Source organism: Zootoca vivipara, chromosome 17 (assembly GCF_963506605.1).
Source record: "Zootoca vivipara chromosome 17, rZooViv1.1, whole genome shotgun sequence".
Lineage (NCBI taxonomy): Eukaryota > Metazoa > Chordata > Lepidosauria > Squamata > Lacertidae > Zootoca > Zootoca vivipara.
The window spans coordinates 25,972,929-25,989,689 of NC_083292.1; the positions used below are offsets into that span (position 1 = coordinate 25,972,929).

General features: G+C 48.0%; 1 protein-coding gene across 3 annotated transcripts in view; it reads left to right on the top strand.

The window, feature by feature from the left end:
- Window positions 1-14,414, top strand: part of NECTIN4 (nectin cell adhesion molecule 4) — a 95,499-nt gene extending 81,085 nt beyond the window's left edge. For all 3 annotated transcript variants that reach the window (XM_035097807.2, XM_035097806.2, XM_060269732.1), the window contains 5 exons: window positions 116-267; window positions 3,105-3,252; window positions 4,442-4,520; window positions 6,858-7,019; window positions 8,051-14,414. In XM_035097807.2, the coding sequence (XP_034953698.1) occupies window positions 116-267; window positions 3,105-3,252; window positions 4,442-4,520; window positions 6,858-7,019; window positions 8,051-8,320 (811 nt within the window). In that variant the 3' untranslated portion in view covers window positions 8,321-14,414. The remainder of the gene's footprint in view (window positions 1-115; window positions 268-3,104; window positions 3,253-4,441; window positions 4,521-6,857; window positions 7,020-8,050) is intronic.
- The last annotated feature ends 2,347 nt before the right edge of the window (window positions 14,415-16,761 follow it).

The following is a 16,761-nucleotide window of genomic DNA, read 5'->3' on the forward strand; positions in this document are numbered from 1 at the left end:
CTGGCGAAACTCTAGGTTAGGTGTCAAAAGAAGACCCAGCAAGAATCTGGGTCCACAGAGATACAGATGTTTTCCTCTACCCCTTCCTGACTTGGTCTCTCCTCTCTCTGCCCAGGCTCAACAACCCCCTCCCCAGCGGAGTGAAAATCAAGGGGGACACCCTGCTCTTCCAGAGACCCCTTAGCACTGAAGATGGAGGCGTCTATGTTTGCCAAGTGGCCAATGGCTTTGCAACCAAGGAGGCTGAGACGACCATCAGCATAAAAGGTACCATTCTGGGACAGCTCAGAAATGAGCGGCAGAGCTGATTTGGCTTGTCTATCTTATACAACAACCCAGGCAACATTCACACCATAGCTTTCAAGTGCTAGGGCACTGATTTAAACCATGGCTTCTTCCCCCAACGAGTTTTGGGAGCTCTAGTTCATGAAGGGTACTGAGAGTAATTAGGAGGCCTCTATTCCCCTAACAAAACTTACAGTTCCCAGAATTCCCTGAGAGGAGGGATTGACTGTTAAACCACTCTGGGAGTCATACCTTTGTAAACACTCGGTTCAGTTTTTTCTTTTAAAAGTAAATTTTTTTAAAAAAAACTTAAAAGAAACCCACTCCTGTTTGGTTGGTGACGTGCCCATTTCTAGCCAATCAGTGTTGTGCCCACCACTAGCTGAACACATAGATTTTTTGTTTCCTCAGAATTTGATATAGGAGAGAAAATAGGAGACTAGATCCTCCCCACAATGGGTGGGTGGGGGGAATAAAAGGGCTTGCCTTCCCTCCTCTCTCACCTGGCAGCCATAGGAGAATTTTGCCTCTCCTTGTAAGGAAGCCACTCCTTCTGTAATAATAATAATTATAATAATAATTTATTATTTATATCCCGCCCATCTGGCCAGGTTCCCCCAGCCACTCTGGGTGGCTTCCAACAAAATATTAAAATACAGAAATTCATCAAACATTGAAAGCTTCCCTAAACAGGGCTGCCTTGAGATGCCTTCTAAAGGTCTGGTAATTGTTGTTCTCTTTGACCTCTGGTGGGAGGGCATTCCACAGGGCGGGTGCCACTACCGAGAAGGCCCTCTGCCTGGTTCCCTGTAACTTGGCTTCTCACAACGAGGGAACCGCCAGAAGGCCCTCGGCGCTGGAACTCAGTGTCCAGGCAGAACGGTGGGGGTGGAGACGCTCCTTCAGGTATACTGGACCGAGGCCGTTTAGGGCTTTAAAGGTCAACACCAACACTTTGAATTGTGCTCGGAAACGTACTGGGAGCCAATGCAGGTCTTTCAGGATCGGTGTTATGTGGTCTCAGCGGCCGCTCCCACTCACCAGTCTAGCTGCCACATTCTGGATTAGTTGTAATTTCCGGGTCACCTTCAAAGGTAGCCCCACATAGAGCGCATTGCAGTAGTCCAAGCGAGAGATAACTAGAGCATGCACCACTCTGGTGAGACAGTCCGTGGGCAGGTAGGGACTCAGCCTGCGTACCAGATGGAGCTGATAAACAGCTGCCCTGGACACAGAATTGACCTGTGCCTCCATGGACAGCTGTGAGTCCAAAATGACTCCCAGGCTGCGCCCCTAGTCCTTCAGGGGCACAGTTACCCCATTCAGGACCAGGGAGTCCTCCACACCTGCCCACCTCCTGTCCCCCACAAACAGTACTTCTGTCTTGTCAGGATTCAATCTCAATCTGTTAGCCGCCATCCATCCTCCAACCGCCTCCAGACACTCACACAGGACCTTCACCGCCTTCACTGGTTCTGATTTAAAAGAGAGGTAGAGCTGGGTATCATCCACATACTGATGAACACCCAGCCCAAACCCCCTGATGAATCCTTCATAGCGGCTGCATATAGATGTTTAAAAGCATGGGGGAGAGGACAGAACCCTGAGGCACCCCACAAGTGAGATCCCAGGGGTCTGAACACTCATCCCCCACCACCACATTCTGAACACGGCCCAGGAGGAAGGAGCGGAACCACTGTATGACAGTGCCCCCAGCTCCCAAGCCCTCTAGACGGTCCAGAAGGATGTTATGGTCGATGGTGTCAAAAGCCGCTGAGAGATCCAGCAGAACTAGGAAACAGCTCTCACCTTTGTCCCTAGCCTGCCGGAGATCATCAACCAGTGTGACCAAGGCAGTTTCAGTCCCATGATGAGGCCTGAATCCCGACCGGAAGGGATCCAAATGGTCCGCTTCCTCCAGGTGTGCCTGGAGTTGTTCAGCAACCACTCTGTAACTCTCTAAAGATTTGTCCTTCAGGGTAACTGGTGCTGTAGGACTTTGGGCAAGGGGGTGATTTGTGAGTTTCTTCCAGTCCCATGCAGAGAAGCTCAAAGTGGAAGGGGACACCTGCCTAGCCAGCCAGATCAGCCGAATCAACCCTGGTGATCCATGGGGTAACAGATGTCGCAGCCATATCACCCTCACATCCGAACATCCAGCCATAAAAAAATAATGGGAGAGGATTTTCCCCAGCAAAGTATTTGTCAAAATTACAAATACATAAATACAGACGGGCATTTACCCTTGTTAGATTTAATGTACTGCCATCTGCTTTACCGCAGGGAAGATTCGCAGGTAAACCATATGTGGAATAAGTCTGCCCCTGCGGTATGTCGGAGGTAGAAACTGCCTCCCACGTTTTATTACGCTGCCGTTTCTACAGTGACATACGCCGAGTTTTCATTTCTCCTGTTATGCAAAATTTCTCAAATGAATCCGAATCCCAATGCCTAAAATTCCTTGTAGAAAATAAGGACCCTGAAATTACGATAAAAATAGCCAAATTTTGTGCGACTGCCATAAGCGGAACAAGCGGTGTCACCACAATGATCAAGGCCCCCAACAGCAATTTTAGGCTATATTTTAGCAACCCAGTTTTAATTTACATATTCTAAATGCTGTAATATACACACGTGTACCGTCCCTGCTGTGTAAATTTTAATGCTTACACCATTGAGTTTTATAATTTTTGATTCTGTATGTGACCTGGTCTGTGACCGTAAATAAAACTGAACTGAATTGAAAAGCTCAAAGTGGCCTTCATGCATCACTGCCATGGCCTACTTACTCCCCTCTCTTTTCTTATCTCTCCCAACAGGCAACAGGGCCAAGCAGGTGGACGTGGTCTCCATCTCCATGATTGGGGCAGGACTCATCTCTGTAGTGCTGCTTGGCTTGCTGGTCCTGGTGGTTGTTCTCATGACTTGCTACCACAAGAGGAAGACCAAACGCATCACTGAGAAATAGTAAGCAAATGGGAATAGAACCATAGAATTGGAAGAGACCCAAAGTGTCATCTAGTCCAACCCCAAAGCACTTCACATGACATCTTTTTGGTGTTATTAGCCCTCTTCTCTGATGCCAACCGCAATCACCTTGCGCAATCGCCCCCTGGTTACGTTTTGAGCTGGAGTAAGGAGCTGGATTTGGCTAGTGCAGGGGTCCCCAAACTACGGCCCCCGGGCCAGATGCGGCCCAATTGGCCTCCCAATCCGGCCCGCGACGACCCCCGCCACCCGCTGCCGCCGCCCGCTCTTACGGCGCGCGGCGCGGCGACGAGCTTAAAAATCCGCAAAAAATCGCCGAAAATCCTTTGTGCGCATGCGTATGGGCCTCTCCCGACCCAGAAGAGGTCATTTCCGATGCACTTCCGGGTCGGGGGAGGCCCATACGCATGCACACAAGCGATTTTCGGCATTTTTCCCCCGACCGTGTGCGTGTGCGCATGCGCACGGGCGCGCACTCCCCCGCCCTTCGGCCCGCTGCGCGCGCACTCCCCTGCCCTCCGGCCCGCCGCGCGGTAAGTCTGGGGACCCCTGGGCTAGTGGGCTGGATCCTTACCTCTCCCCCCCCACTGTACACCCACCTGCCAATCACTTGGCATCACGATGACGATGATGCTTGTATGGACAATCAGCTGATGGTTGGGGCTTGCAAAGCACCTCGTACAGAGGCGTGCAAGCCCTGGCAATCATTTGATCATCGGGGCTTGTCAGTGCCCTTTGGTCTAACCACATGCTTGCCTGCCCCACCCCTGATGTCACAAAACCTATGCAGGGGTTACGTTCTGGGAATCACACCTTGCTGAATCTCTAGTGGCAGAGCGTGCCATAGGACCAGGCCAATTACACCAAAGGCTTGGTTTCTCGTCATTGTCAAATGAGCCCCGCCAACTCAGGGAATGACCAACAGAACTTCTGTAGATAATCTCAGGGGCTGAGCTGGGCTCTCTGGGGCACCCTGGAGCTAAGTTGTTATGGCCTTCGTTAAATTAATTTGAACGGTGAACCTTCCGGCCAAACTAAGAGACCTGGCAACCATGCCCCCGGTGCCACATCTGGCGCCTTGGTGCACAGTGAGACATTCCTGTTAGGCAGAGGGCAAGGAGGGAAACAGCTGTCTCACCTGGTTTCTCCCCCTCCTTGTGTCTGGCAGCGAAGAAGAACTGACCCTGACCCGGGAGAACTCCATCCGGCGCCTCCACTCCAGCCACAGCACTGACACCCGGAATCAGGTGAGGGGAAAGAGAGTATGGGGGTCCCTGTGGATTGGCTGGGAAGGGATAAGGCAAAGACGGGGCTTTTTTCCAGGGAGAGGAAGTGGGTGGGGATAGAGAGCCCCCTCTCCTTTCATAGAACTGTAGGGTTGTTGGAAGGGAACATAAGGGTCAACTAGTCCAACCCCTTGCAATGAATGCAGGAATGCCAGCTAAAGAATTCCTGGCAAGCTATCCAACCTTTGTTTAAAAACCTCCACCGCTGAAGGAAATAAGCAGTGCTTTGCTTGATCTGGGCATCTCAAGTCTCATACAGTTGGCCAGGTGGCTCCGGGAGGCTCAGACACCATCCTGGTCTGCACAGATAGACTGCCTGCGAACTTGGAGTTGCCCATTTATCCATGGCTCGTGGCAGGGCTTCCCCACTCAGCTCTGAGCTTTAGAGCTCCATGTCTGAGTTGTATAGTCGTTTAGTCGTGTCCGACTCTTCGTGACCCCATGGACCATAGCACGCCAGGCACTCCTGTCTTGCACTGCCTCCCGCAGTTTGGTCAAACTCATGTTCGTAGCTTTGAGAACACTGTCCAACCATCTCGTCCTCTGTCGTCCCCTTCTCCTAGTGCCCTCCATCTTTCCCAACATCAGGGTCTTTTCCAGGGAGTCTTCTCTTCTCATGAGGTGGCCAAAGTATTGGAGCCTCAGCTTCACGATCTGTCCTTCCAGGGAGCACTCAGGGCTGATTTCCTTAAGAATGGATAGGTTTGATCTTCTAGCAGTCCATGGGACTCTCAAGAGTCTCCTCCAGCACCATAATTCAAAAGCATCAATAATTCAAAAGCATTTTGACTAAACGTGATCCAGGTGGATCACGTTTAGTCAAAACTCTCCACTATGACCTGTCCATCTTGGGTAGCCCTGCATGGCATAGCTCATAGCTTCTCTGAGTTATTCAAGCCCCTTCGCCACGACAAGGCATTGATCCATGGAGGGGCCATGTCTGAGTGTTTTGCTCAATTGGGGAAAACATCAATCTGGGTTTTCCGTTTGCTCCAATTCAGCTTTAAAGAGAGGGTTTTTGCTCCAGTGCAAAAAAAAAAAAAAAAGGTGCTCAGACACAGAGCTTTAAAGCACAGACGGTGCCTGGAAAGAACAGAGGAAAAGTAAGTGATGAAAAGTGTGCCGTTGATAGAACTTCGAAGCCTCTTTTTCTCCTCTTCCTTTGCTGCAGAGCTGAGCCTATGGAAGTCCTTCGGCACCCTCTAGAGGGAGCAAGTGGAATAATGTAAACACGCACACAAGCCACCTTTCTAAAAAAAAACGAGAAGGGCTGAGCTCAGATCTTACTACAAGCCACCTTCTCTGACCTGGGAAATGCTTGTGGTTGCCTCACCTCAAAAATGACATTGCAGAGTTGCAAGAAATGTTCAGAAAAAGGGCAACAAAAATGATCCTACAAAGAAAGCTTCCAGCATTTGGGGCTTGCAGGTGGGGCGGGGGGGAAGAGGCGACACTATAAAAGTTTATGAAATCATGCGCGGCATGGAGGAAGTGGAGAGAGAAAAGGTTTTCTCCCTCTGTCATCATAACGCTCGAACTCGTGGGCATCCAGTGAAGCTGAAGATTCAGGACACTTTTTTTTTTAATGACCTTCACGCAACGCTTAGTTAAACTATGGAACTTGCTTCCATAGGAGGCAGGGATGGCCACCTAGAGAAGGGACCCCAAGGGCCATCTAGTCCAACTCCCTGCAATGCAGGAATCGCAGCTAAAGAATCCCTTTGGGTGGCTGTAAGGGAGGCAGATTCATAGAGGAGAAGCCTATCAATGGCTACAGGCCATGGTGGCTATGCAGTGTCTCTAGAGACAGTAGTGCTTCTGAATATCAGTTGCTGGAAACCACAGGAGGGGAGAGTGCTGCTCTTGGGCTCGGATCCTGCTTGCGCGTTTCCCTTGGTACAATCTGCTTGACCACTGCAAGTGCAGGATATTGAACTGGATGGACCATTGGCTTCCTCCAGCAGGCTTCACACATAGACAGTCCCCAGGTTCTCCAGAGCTCAGGTGGCATGATTTGAGAACCAAATCGGAGCTCAGTAATATTTATATAGGATTCTTACACCCTGCCTTATATGCCTGCAAGGGGCTCGAGGAGGCAGGCGTAGCTTCATCCCCACCCCCCACCCCTCATTTCCACCTCGCAACAACCCTGCATGGTAGATTAGGGAGAGGGAGAGGGAGAGAGAGAGAAAGACTTAATTGTGGAGTGGGCAACTTTAACAAGCGCTGCAAGTTTCACTTCCCTGTCACCATCTCTTTTCCATCCCTTCCCTTCCCCATGCCATTGTTTGTTTTCAGATGGAAGAAAACCTTCCCTTGAGGTCAGAGAGCCGGCAGGGCAGCTTCCGTGGGGACAGCCTCTGCCGGGAGAGCCTGCGAGCTGACAGCCTCTGCCGGGATAGCAGGCAGGGCAGCTTCCGGGCAGACAGCCTGCGTGAAACCAGCCTCTGCTCTGTCATGGTGAGCACCAAACCCTGTTGTCCTTTCAGTATCCAGCATCTCCTCCCAGTCTTTCCCCTTTGACCTCTTCTCCGTGTCCCACCACCAATCCCCGGGCTCTTGAGCCTTCCTCCTCTGGGGCTTCTCTAGCTGGTGCCTCCCACTCTCTGCCCAGCCAGTCCCTGGCAATCTGGAGCATGACACGCCTGCTGGAAAAATTTCTATTCTGCCAGGCCTATGCAGGCAGCTAAGAGCGCATCTTGCCACAACGGTCGATCTATATATTATTTATTGCAAACAATCTATCCACCACTTGACTGCAAAAATTCTCAAAGCGGTTTGCAAAAAAATGATCAAAACAAGAAAGTTATCTCTAAGGAAAATCAACAGCGACAATAAAAGAGTTTGTTATTCTGACTAGAGAGTAATGGAAATTTATAAGATTTTGGGACGCAGAAGTATAGTAAATCATCAAACCATCAATTGTAGCACGCAGGGGGCACCTATATTGTATAACTTCTCTTTTTGAATGATTGGCATTTTTAATGGCATTATAATTTGGTATTGTTATAATGAGGCTTTTATTGGATTGAAAACAAATACTGTAGAAATAAATTTAAAAATTATTACCAAGAGAAATAGCCAACAACAATTTAGGACTTCTGAAAAGTTAAAACAGCAATAGACTTAAAAGTGTATTAAAAGATAAAAATCTTAACTTTTAAAATATGGTTTTCATTGTCTGGTGTCATGTATTTTTGTTGTAAACCACTTTGTTGTGATAGAGAGATAGATAGATAGATAGATAGATAGATAGATAGATAGATAGATAGATAGTGCTTTTTTCTTTAAAAAATATGTTTAGGAGTACTCTCATCTTGACTCAAGAAAATCACCATTTTATAGGGAAAATAAATACAATAAATGGACAAAAGTAAAAAGATTCACAAAATGTTTAGGGGTATGCATACCCCTATGTCCCCCCAGAAAAAAAAGCAGTGTGTGTGTGTATGGGAGAAATATCTGACACCCTGCTTCTCTCTCCTGCTCAGAGCGAGGAGGCCGAGGGACGTAGCTACTCCACCTTGTCGACAGTGCGGGAGATCGAGACGCAGACAGAGCTCCCCCCGCCACCCCCCACCCCTGTCCAGGACCAGATGGAGAAGGAGAAAGAGGAGAAGGCGCAGGAGGAAGAGGAGCAGCGGGACAGCGAGAAAAACATCAAGCAAGCCATGACCCACTTTGTCCAAGAGAACGGCACCCTCCGGGCAAAGCCCACCTCCAACGGCATCTACATCAATGGCCGGGGACACCTGGTGTGACCTTTGCCCTCTGCCACGGAGCCCCAGGACCCGACAGAGCACTGAACCCACTTACCAATGGCCTGCCAGAGCCTCCCTTGGGCGAGGGAGCCAAGGCTGTCACCTCCTTCTGAGCCACCTGGCCGTCATGCAACTGCCCTTGGAGAACTCCGCAGGCCTCACCACCCCGTTCTTCTTCCCTGGGAATCCTGGCCATGGTCTTCTCTTGCTCCGTCCACTCGAGGAGGGAAGCAACTCATTCCCAGTGGGGTGGATCAACAGCCAGTTCGGAAATTGGGAAAGCTTCCCCCCTTTTCTTTTCTGACTTTGGCAGGACGGTGACATTGCCTGGCCTGTGTTTTTGCATCTTGTTTTTTTTTAAAAAAAATGTTTCGAGGCCACACTTACAGGGCGATTCTGAGGATGCCACCCGGCAGCAGCGCATTTATTTTGGCTCAGGGACAGAACCGTGAAACTTTTGTGCCCCCCCCCTAATTATTGTTGTTAATATTATTATTATTATTATTATTAGTTGAACGTTTGTGGCCCCCTGCGGTTACGGACAGAAGCTACCCAAAGCCTTGCAGAGGCAAGCAATAAAATAGTTGTTTTTATTTTATATAATTATTACCTTGAAGGGGAAAGGCTAGCTTCCCAAAGACTGAATGTAGGCACAGAAACAAGGAATCTCGGCGGGCCTCAGGGGAGCCCTGCGAAGGAGATTCCCTGCTTGGGAGATGCCTGTGGGCAGGATTCCACCCTCCCCAGTCCTTGATACGAGTCCTGCGGGGAGGGCACTGAGACACGCTTTTTCACCCAGCCCCATCCAAAACGCAACTTGTGCATGAATGCAAAGGATTCTGGCAGCTACCGCTCTGGTTTGGCAGATGAAACGCCCAGCCAGCCCAATACCGCTGAAATTGTGTTGTCAGGAGGACTGAAGAGGGGTGGGTTGTGCCACCACTTCCAGTGGGACCACCCGGAGATCAGTTTTCACTCGGGGAAACCCTCTGCCACTCGTGCAAGCTACGCAGACCAAAACTGGCTGTTTCTGAAGCAGTACTAGCCAGCACCGTGGAACGGGGAACAGTGAAATGCCAGGACATATTTTGGGATTTATTCTTGCTTCCTGGGTGGTGAAGGGGGAAAGGGGGATTGTGGGTCTCTTGCCCTTTGCATATCCGCAGTCATAGAAGGTTGGAAGTTTTGTGCAATGTATCATATTCTCTCTCTCGTCCCCTCTCTTAAGTCCATTTCACATGTGCATATAACCCCTTGGCTATTCGTCTCTCAAGGGGTCACAGCTGAACAAGTCAATTGGTGCCTTTGAAAACCTTTTTTGCATTGGAGCTATTGTGTGTTTGTTTGGGGCAGGGGGAGCGAGGGGTGTCACAAAATTTCCGTGGTGGAGATTTATGGCTGGGTCACCCCCCCCCAAAAAAATCACCCACTGCTGAAGCCATCAAACAATGTGTCACAGATGGCTGAGCTGGCCCCAAGGGGTGCATGTCTGCACACGCATGAAAGCACACGTGCTTCTCCGTGTTCCCCCACTGGGCATCTGATTATCCCACAAGGACTCAAGCCAAATGTTTTGAAGTGTCTCCTCAGGAAGAGGGTTGTGCTTGCTAGGACATGAAGTTAGATCTAGATCTGAGATGGCCCCGTTCGCACATGCAAATTGTCAGTGCCGCCACCAGAGCATGGGGATAATAATACTGTTCTGCCTTACCGGATTGGTGTGATACGAAATGATGCATGTGAGGTTTTTTCTGAGCGCTCAAATGGTATCATACACGTGCTAAGTTTAATTAGGCGGTGAGGCTGTAGGAACCAACCCTTGGCCTTTCTGGCTCTAGCAGTTCCAACATGTAGAACTGAAGAGTTGGAAGAGGTCCCAAGGGTCATCTAGTCCAACCCCCTGCAATGCAACAGTCGCAGCTCTGCCATTTCCCAGTCTGTGCAAAAACGTACCAGGTCCTTGTTTGTGGTTTTTGTTTTTGCCCACGGGGACAGCCTCAAATCCCCCAGACTGTGTAGTCACTAGTAAATGGGGAGATATGTCGCTGGTGGTTTTGAACAACATCCATGCACTGCAGACTGCAAGGAGGTCATACTGGGTCAGAATCTGGCCGCTTTATGCTAGCAAACACCATTTCAAGGTACTTTGGGTTAGGGGCGTAGCCAGGATTTTTGTTGGGGCGGGCAGGCTTTTTGTTTGGGGGGGGGGGAAAGAACCTCAGTTTGGTATGTATTTTTATTGATTTTTATTGATTTAGGCAGCTTCCACTCCCTACCCCCATTTGGCTATGCCCATGCTTTGGGTGACGCCTCTGTGAAAAGTTCTGCGGAAGCAGATGGCAGCTAAGGGTAGCATTCCATGAAGGCGCCCCGTATCCCGTGGCAGGAGTAAACGTACATTAAGAAAAATAGTTACAGGTAGGTAGCCATGTTGGTCTGACGCAGTCAAAATAAAAATAAAATATCCTTCCAGTAGCACCTTAGAGACCAACCAAGTTTGTCATAGGTATGAGCTTTCGTGTGCATGCACACTTCTTCTTCTCTAAGGTGCTACTGGAAGGATTTTTATTTTTATTAAGAAAAATGATCACATAAAATATAGTCTTAGCATAGGAGTTTCTGGCTTATCCTGGGTGAGATGAAATGTTGCTTTTTTGCAATTAGTGGGAAGTCAAAACTAAAATGAAGCTTCCAACACAACACCTAGGCCACATTCACAACATACATTTAAAGCTCTACGATACCACTTCAAATGCTCATGGCTTCCCCAAAGAATTCTGGGAGCTGTAGTTCATTAAAAGTGCTGAGAGTTGTCAGGAGACCCCTATTCCTCCCCCAAAGCCACGATTTCCAGAATGTTTTAACCAGAACTATTTTTCTAGGAAAAGAGGTGCCGGAGCTCACCTTGTTTTCTTGTATGGCACCCACCTTAGAGGTGCCGGAACAGGGTTCCAGTAAGTTCCAGCTGAAAAAAAGCCCTGGTTTGAACAACCAATCCCTCCTCACAGGGAACTTTGGGAATTGTAGTCCTGTGAGGGCAATAGTGGCATCCTAACAATTCTCGGCGACCTTCACAAACTATAGTTCCCAGAATTCCTTTTTTGGGGGGGGGAGGGAATCCAGGAGTGTTTAAAGTGGTATCATAGCACTAAATGTTGGGAATGTGCCCTTGATGCAGTACACTGAGATCCTTCTGGGATGGCAAGGAGCCCCTACAGCATTAATTAAAAGCTTCCTCTTTGTAATTTAATGCTTCCTGTTCTGCATGCCTTGGGGATTATTTCACTACAAAAGAAAGAAAGAAAGGAGTGTTGGACTAGGACCAGGGAGATCCAAGTTCAGAGCATTCAGCTGTGAAGCTCAAAAGATGACCTTGGGCCAGTCACCCTTAGCCTAACCTACATTACAAGTTTGCTGGAAGGATAAAATGGATATATGAATGAAATAAGGTGTTAGCTGCCCTGAACAAGAAGCAATAAAGTGGGCCAAATCTGCTAAGAGCCACACTTTTCATGACAGGCACGGTTGCCCTCAAAAGCCTCCATAGTGCCTAGCCATGCCACACAGTGCTTCAGTTGCATTTTATAGCAATAATGGTAGTTACGTTTGCCATAAAACGCAGTTTAAGGGGTCTGGTGTTAGTGTAATATTTTGTCAGTATGGTGTTGTAATGTCTTATTGCAGCTATTCTCGATATTTGGAAAGGCAGCTCTTCACTTGGGAGGAGAAAGCAAGCCAGGATGGTTGCCACCGCTCTCCTGAGGCTCAGACCCCAAGACGCAGAGGAAGGGGTTTAGAAGCTCAAGGCTCAAGGGGTGGAGTCTGGTTTTTGAGAGAATGGAGTCTAACGGAGCACCTGTAGGTTCTGGGGAGGAGACTACCTGGGCGTGATGAGTCAGTGGAGCCTCGTGGACATGAGAGTGCAGCTAAAGGCAAACATTTTGTACCCAAGCCATAAATTGCCTTTCCACGTGATTCAGTCCCTTCTGATAGTCTACTCCATCTCCTGGAGGCTCTTAAGGCGAGAACCCTGCAGTTTCAGAAACGTCAAACTCTGAGACACTGCAGCTGTACAAACTGAGAAGAGTGGTGGTGGTTTTTTCCCCCATGAGGCCACAAATCTACCCTAAAAGATCCAGTTACAAACTAACATCAGAGTTACCAAGTCAGAGAATTTCGTAACGCAGAGCAATATCACCACAATCAAGACATGCCTAAAAATCTGCCAGGCTACGTAACTCTAATCTAGTGGTCAAAGAGACATATACTGTAATTGCAGCCGTTCCTTTACAAAATGGTGAACAGAGCGCTTGTTTGCAAGAGATTTATGTTGGTTCTCCAAGGTTTGTCACCCATCTGGTCCTGAAGTCTCTGGACACAAGTCTTTATTATGCTTTGGTTTATCCAACATCCTTTTTGACAGGAAGGTCTTAAACCCAAGCCAGGAAAGGGGGCAGAAAAACTAATTTTGGTATGGAATTCCTCGCACACTCCAAAATGGAGCATTTATTGCACAAATAGCTATAAATACACTTTACCAAAAGTTTAAGAACAAAGAAAGAATAGGGATCTCTTGATATATATACCGGTAGATCTAGATCCCTTATACAGTATGTGCATCTCTCATGTATGTATATATCCATATGTCTGTTTGATTTATCTATTCCCTATCTTATCTATCCATCCGTCCAGTTTTTCTCTAAAAGCTTGTTGTGGTCTGGTCTGGGCCACTTAAAATAGCAACCAAGTCTGCACCACAAACTTAGGTTTAATACCACTTTAGCCGTCATGCCTTCCTGCAGAGAACCCAAGGAATTTTGGGTTGATGTGGGCCTTCAGAATTTCCTGTTTAAGAAGATCTACAAGTGAGACTGGGAATAAAGGGTTCTATTCAGCTAAGTTCTACTCAGAGTAGGTCCATTTAAATTAATGGATCCATGTTAGTCATGTCCATTAATTTCAGTGGGTATACTCTTAGCGTGACTTGCGTGGATTCAACCCAAAATGTTGCTGTGTGAGCACTCCTGTTCACTATGCCAGCCAGCCAAGCTATACCTTCCTCCATTCCATTCCCCGTCCATGTTTTCTGCACGCCCTCTCAAAAGAAAAAACAACTCTCCATGGTCACACTCAGTCCTCACTGGACTGTTTTTGGGATCCCAGTCCTTTAGGGTACATAAGCAATAGCACTCGTGTCATGACTGAACGCTGGGAATATTAGAATTGTGTGTCTGCACCACCATAGAATTGTAGCTTCCTGGGAAGAAATTGACTATTAAGGCAGTTTAAGTCTATAGTTCAGCCTTCCCCACCACCTGATAACTTCCAGATCTTTTCGACTCCAGCTCCCACCAGCCCCAACCAACACAGCATTTTGTTTTAACTGTGCTTACTCCTTTGTAATGTGCATTTAGGACTGCGGTCCAAATGAACTACCATTTCTTTAACCAGCTGACAAACTGCAACAGCACCCCAGCAAGGTAGTCGAAAACTGATAAACTGCAATATGTCCAGGGACCCCAAGCTCAGTGAGCTTTGAAGTTGAATAGGGTTTTGAGTGAACCATGGGTGGTCAAACTCCAAACAGTCAAGTTGCTAGACATCTTGATCTACCTCAGAGCAATACAGGGAATTCAGGTGGCCCAACCCCTCTTTTGTTTTAATTGTTCTCCACCAGCAGAGGCTGTGCCCAAATTTCGTGCCCACTGCCTCAATCCCGAAGAGGATGCATTTATTCTGCACCCATAAGGATAAGGCACTTCCGAAGTGAATTTATATGACTCTCTTTTACGTCCTTTTACATGTATTATTATGATTTCTTGATTGTCTTTTTTTTTAAATAAAAGAAAAAGAAAGAATTTTAGGAAAAGGCTATGTCACCTGCTTCTAGGACCCTTGAGGTCCTTGTATAATCTGTAAATGTGTATATAAAATCCCTAGCAATGGATGCCTGTGAATGTGTGTTTGTGTGTGTGTATAGATATATATAGAGAAATATTATGCAAGTGTCTGTCTGTGTATAGGAAGGGACTTTGGGGCGCTCTTACATGCACTTCTGCTGTTGTAAATAAATTGCACCTTTGGCACCCCAGGACTTGTGTGTTGTTGGATGGATTTGTAAATCTTTACAGTTTGGCAAAAGTGGTCAGGGAGGATTTTTTTATTCCTCTCTCATAATCCAATCCTAGAAAGTTAGTAAACCACCCAAGGAAATGGATCAGAAGTACAATTTCAGGCCATCAACTCATAATTATGGGATTCACCACCGCAAGATGTAATGATGTACACTAGCATAAACTGCATTAAAAGATGAGTGGCCAAATTTACAGGCAAGCTTTGCCAGTGTGTAGGGCAGGCACCCCCAAACTGCGGCCCTCCAGATATTTTGGCCTACAACTCCCATGATCACTAGCTAACAGGACCAGTGGTCGGGGAAGATGGGAACTGTAGTCCAAAACATCTGGAGGGCCGAAGTTTGGGGATGCCTGGTGCAGGGTTACCAGGTCAGGAACATCCCAGACCCTCAGATTTCAGTGCCCATAACAGAAATGTCACAGGCTGGGCCCTGAAGATAGAGGTTAATTGGGAGAGTGGCGCGGATGAGGGCAGCCCCCCCCCCAAATAAAAAACCCCAAACCTGGAAATTTCAGGTCAGGCCTTGAGGCTTTGTCTCTGACGGCTGAATGCATGGGCTTAGCCAAGGGTTTTGTTGGGGGAGGGAACAAGACGTGGTTGGGGGAGCAAGACTTTTGTTAGGTCAGTTAATTAAGTATTCCTATTGTTTTACTTGATCAAGGGCCCGGCTACGCCCATGGCTGAATGGATCCCCTGTGCTAAACGTAAATACCACTATCGGTTCCTTATCAAAAGAAGCGGCTATTCTTATGGAAACCTTAAGTATCCATAAGGGTGTAAGGAAAGCCTGGCTGCTGGATCAGGCCAAATGTGTGAAATAACAATGCAGCAGAACGAAGGCAGTTCCTGAAATGCGCCCTCTCCCACATGCTAAGCTGTTTTCCACGCACGCTACTCCCTGTAGTAGATGCAGGCTGCAATTGTATCAACCCCAGTGAAGCATAACTGAACTTTAAGGTCCCATTGAAGATAGGTTGTTGGGCAAGGCTGGCCCAAGACATTTCGGCACCTGAGGCAAACCACAAAATGGCACCCTCCCAACCTGCCAGGGGAGAAGGAGCGAGTGAAGACCCACATCAGGAATGAAGAAAATAAAGATCTGCATTGGGAACAAGCGGGGAGAGTAGCAGCAGCAACAACAGTGGGTGACGCATTCCTTGGAGGCCGGATCTGCTGCCTCTGGGGAACTTGCTGCCTCAGGCAGACAGCTCACCTTGCCTCACAGGTGGGTCAGCCCTGACTTTAGTGCCATGGAGCAGGTTAAGAAAGTCACTGCTGCTGGTTTGGCGTTATAGCCTCTGGATTTTATTTATTTTAAATTACATTATATTTTAAGCCTTTTTATCCCATCCAAACGAGGCCCTCAGAGTGCCTTGCGGGTCACTGCAAACAAGACACAAAAGGGAAAAATGACTGGTAGGGAGGGAAAATAGGCAAACTCAAGTACGAGTTCTTCGTTACAAGTAGTTCGTCTGAAGAGCAGTTCTTTTAATTACCAACTTTCTGGCAGGGGGGAAAAGATCGAGAAGAAACGTGAAAAGCTGCTAGCCCAGGGGTCAGCAAACTTTTTCAGCAGGGGGCCGGTCCACTGTCCCTCAGACCTTGTGGGGGGCTGGACTATATTTTGGGGGGGGAAAATGAACGAATTCCTATGCCCCACAAATAACCCAGAGATGCATTTTAAATAAAAGGGCACATTTTACTCATGTAAAAACACCAGGCAGGCCCCACAAATAACCCAGAGATGCATTTTAAATAAAAGGACACATTCTACTCATGTAAAAACATGCTGATTCCCGGACCGTCCGAGGGCCGGATTTAGGAGGTGATTGGGCTGCATCCAGCCCCTGGGCCTTAGTTTGGGGACCCCTGTGCTAGCCCCTCATCTATTAAAGTCTGATGCAGTTCTTGACTATTCTTCAAGTAACTTCTCTCTCTCTCTCTCTCTCTCTCTCTCTCTCTCTCTCTCTCTCTCTCTCTCTCTCTCTCTCTCTCTCTCACACACACACACACACACACACACACACACACACCCCTGCTTAGGACCCTCACAACATTTCTGGCCGTGGGCCAAATATCTGGATTCGTCCTTTTTAGAGGCTTCGACAAAATTCGTGATGGGTCTGGTTTAGAAAGTCAAAAGGATGAGTAATCAGGGTGGACCGATAAAGGAGACATGTGGCCATGTGGCCTAGTCCTCCAACCCTACCTCCATGGGTCTATCGGCAAGTGTGTGTGTGTTTGTGTGATCGAGATTGAACGAGTTTTATGCGCAAGAGTTAGCTCGCTCTTTGTGGTTTCAAAGA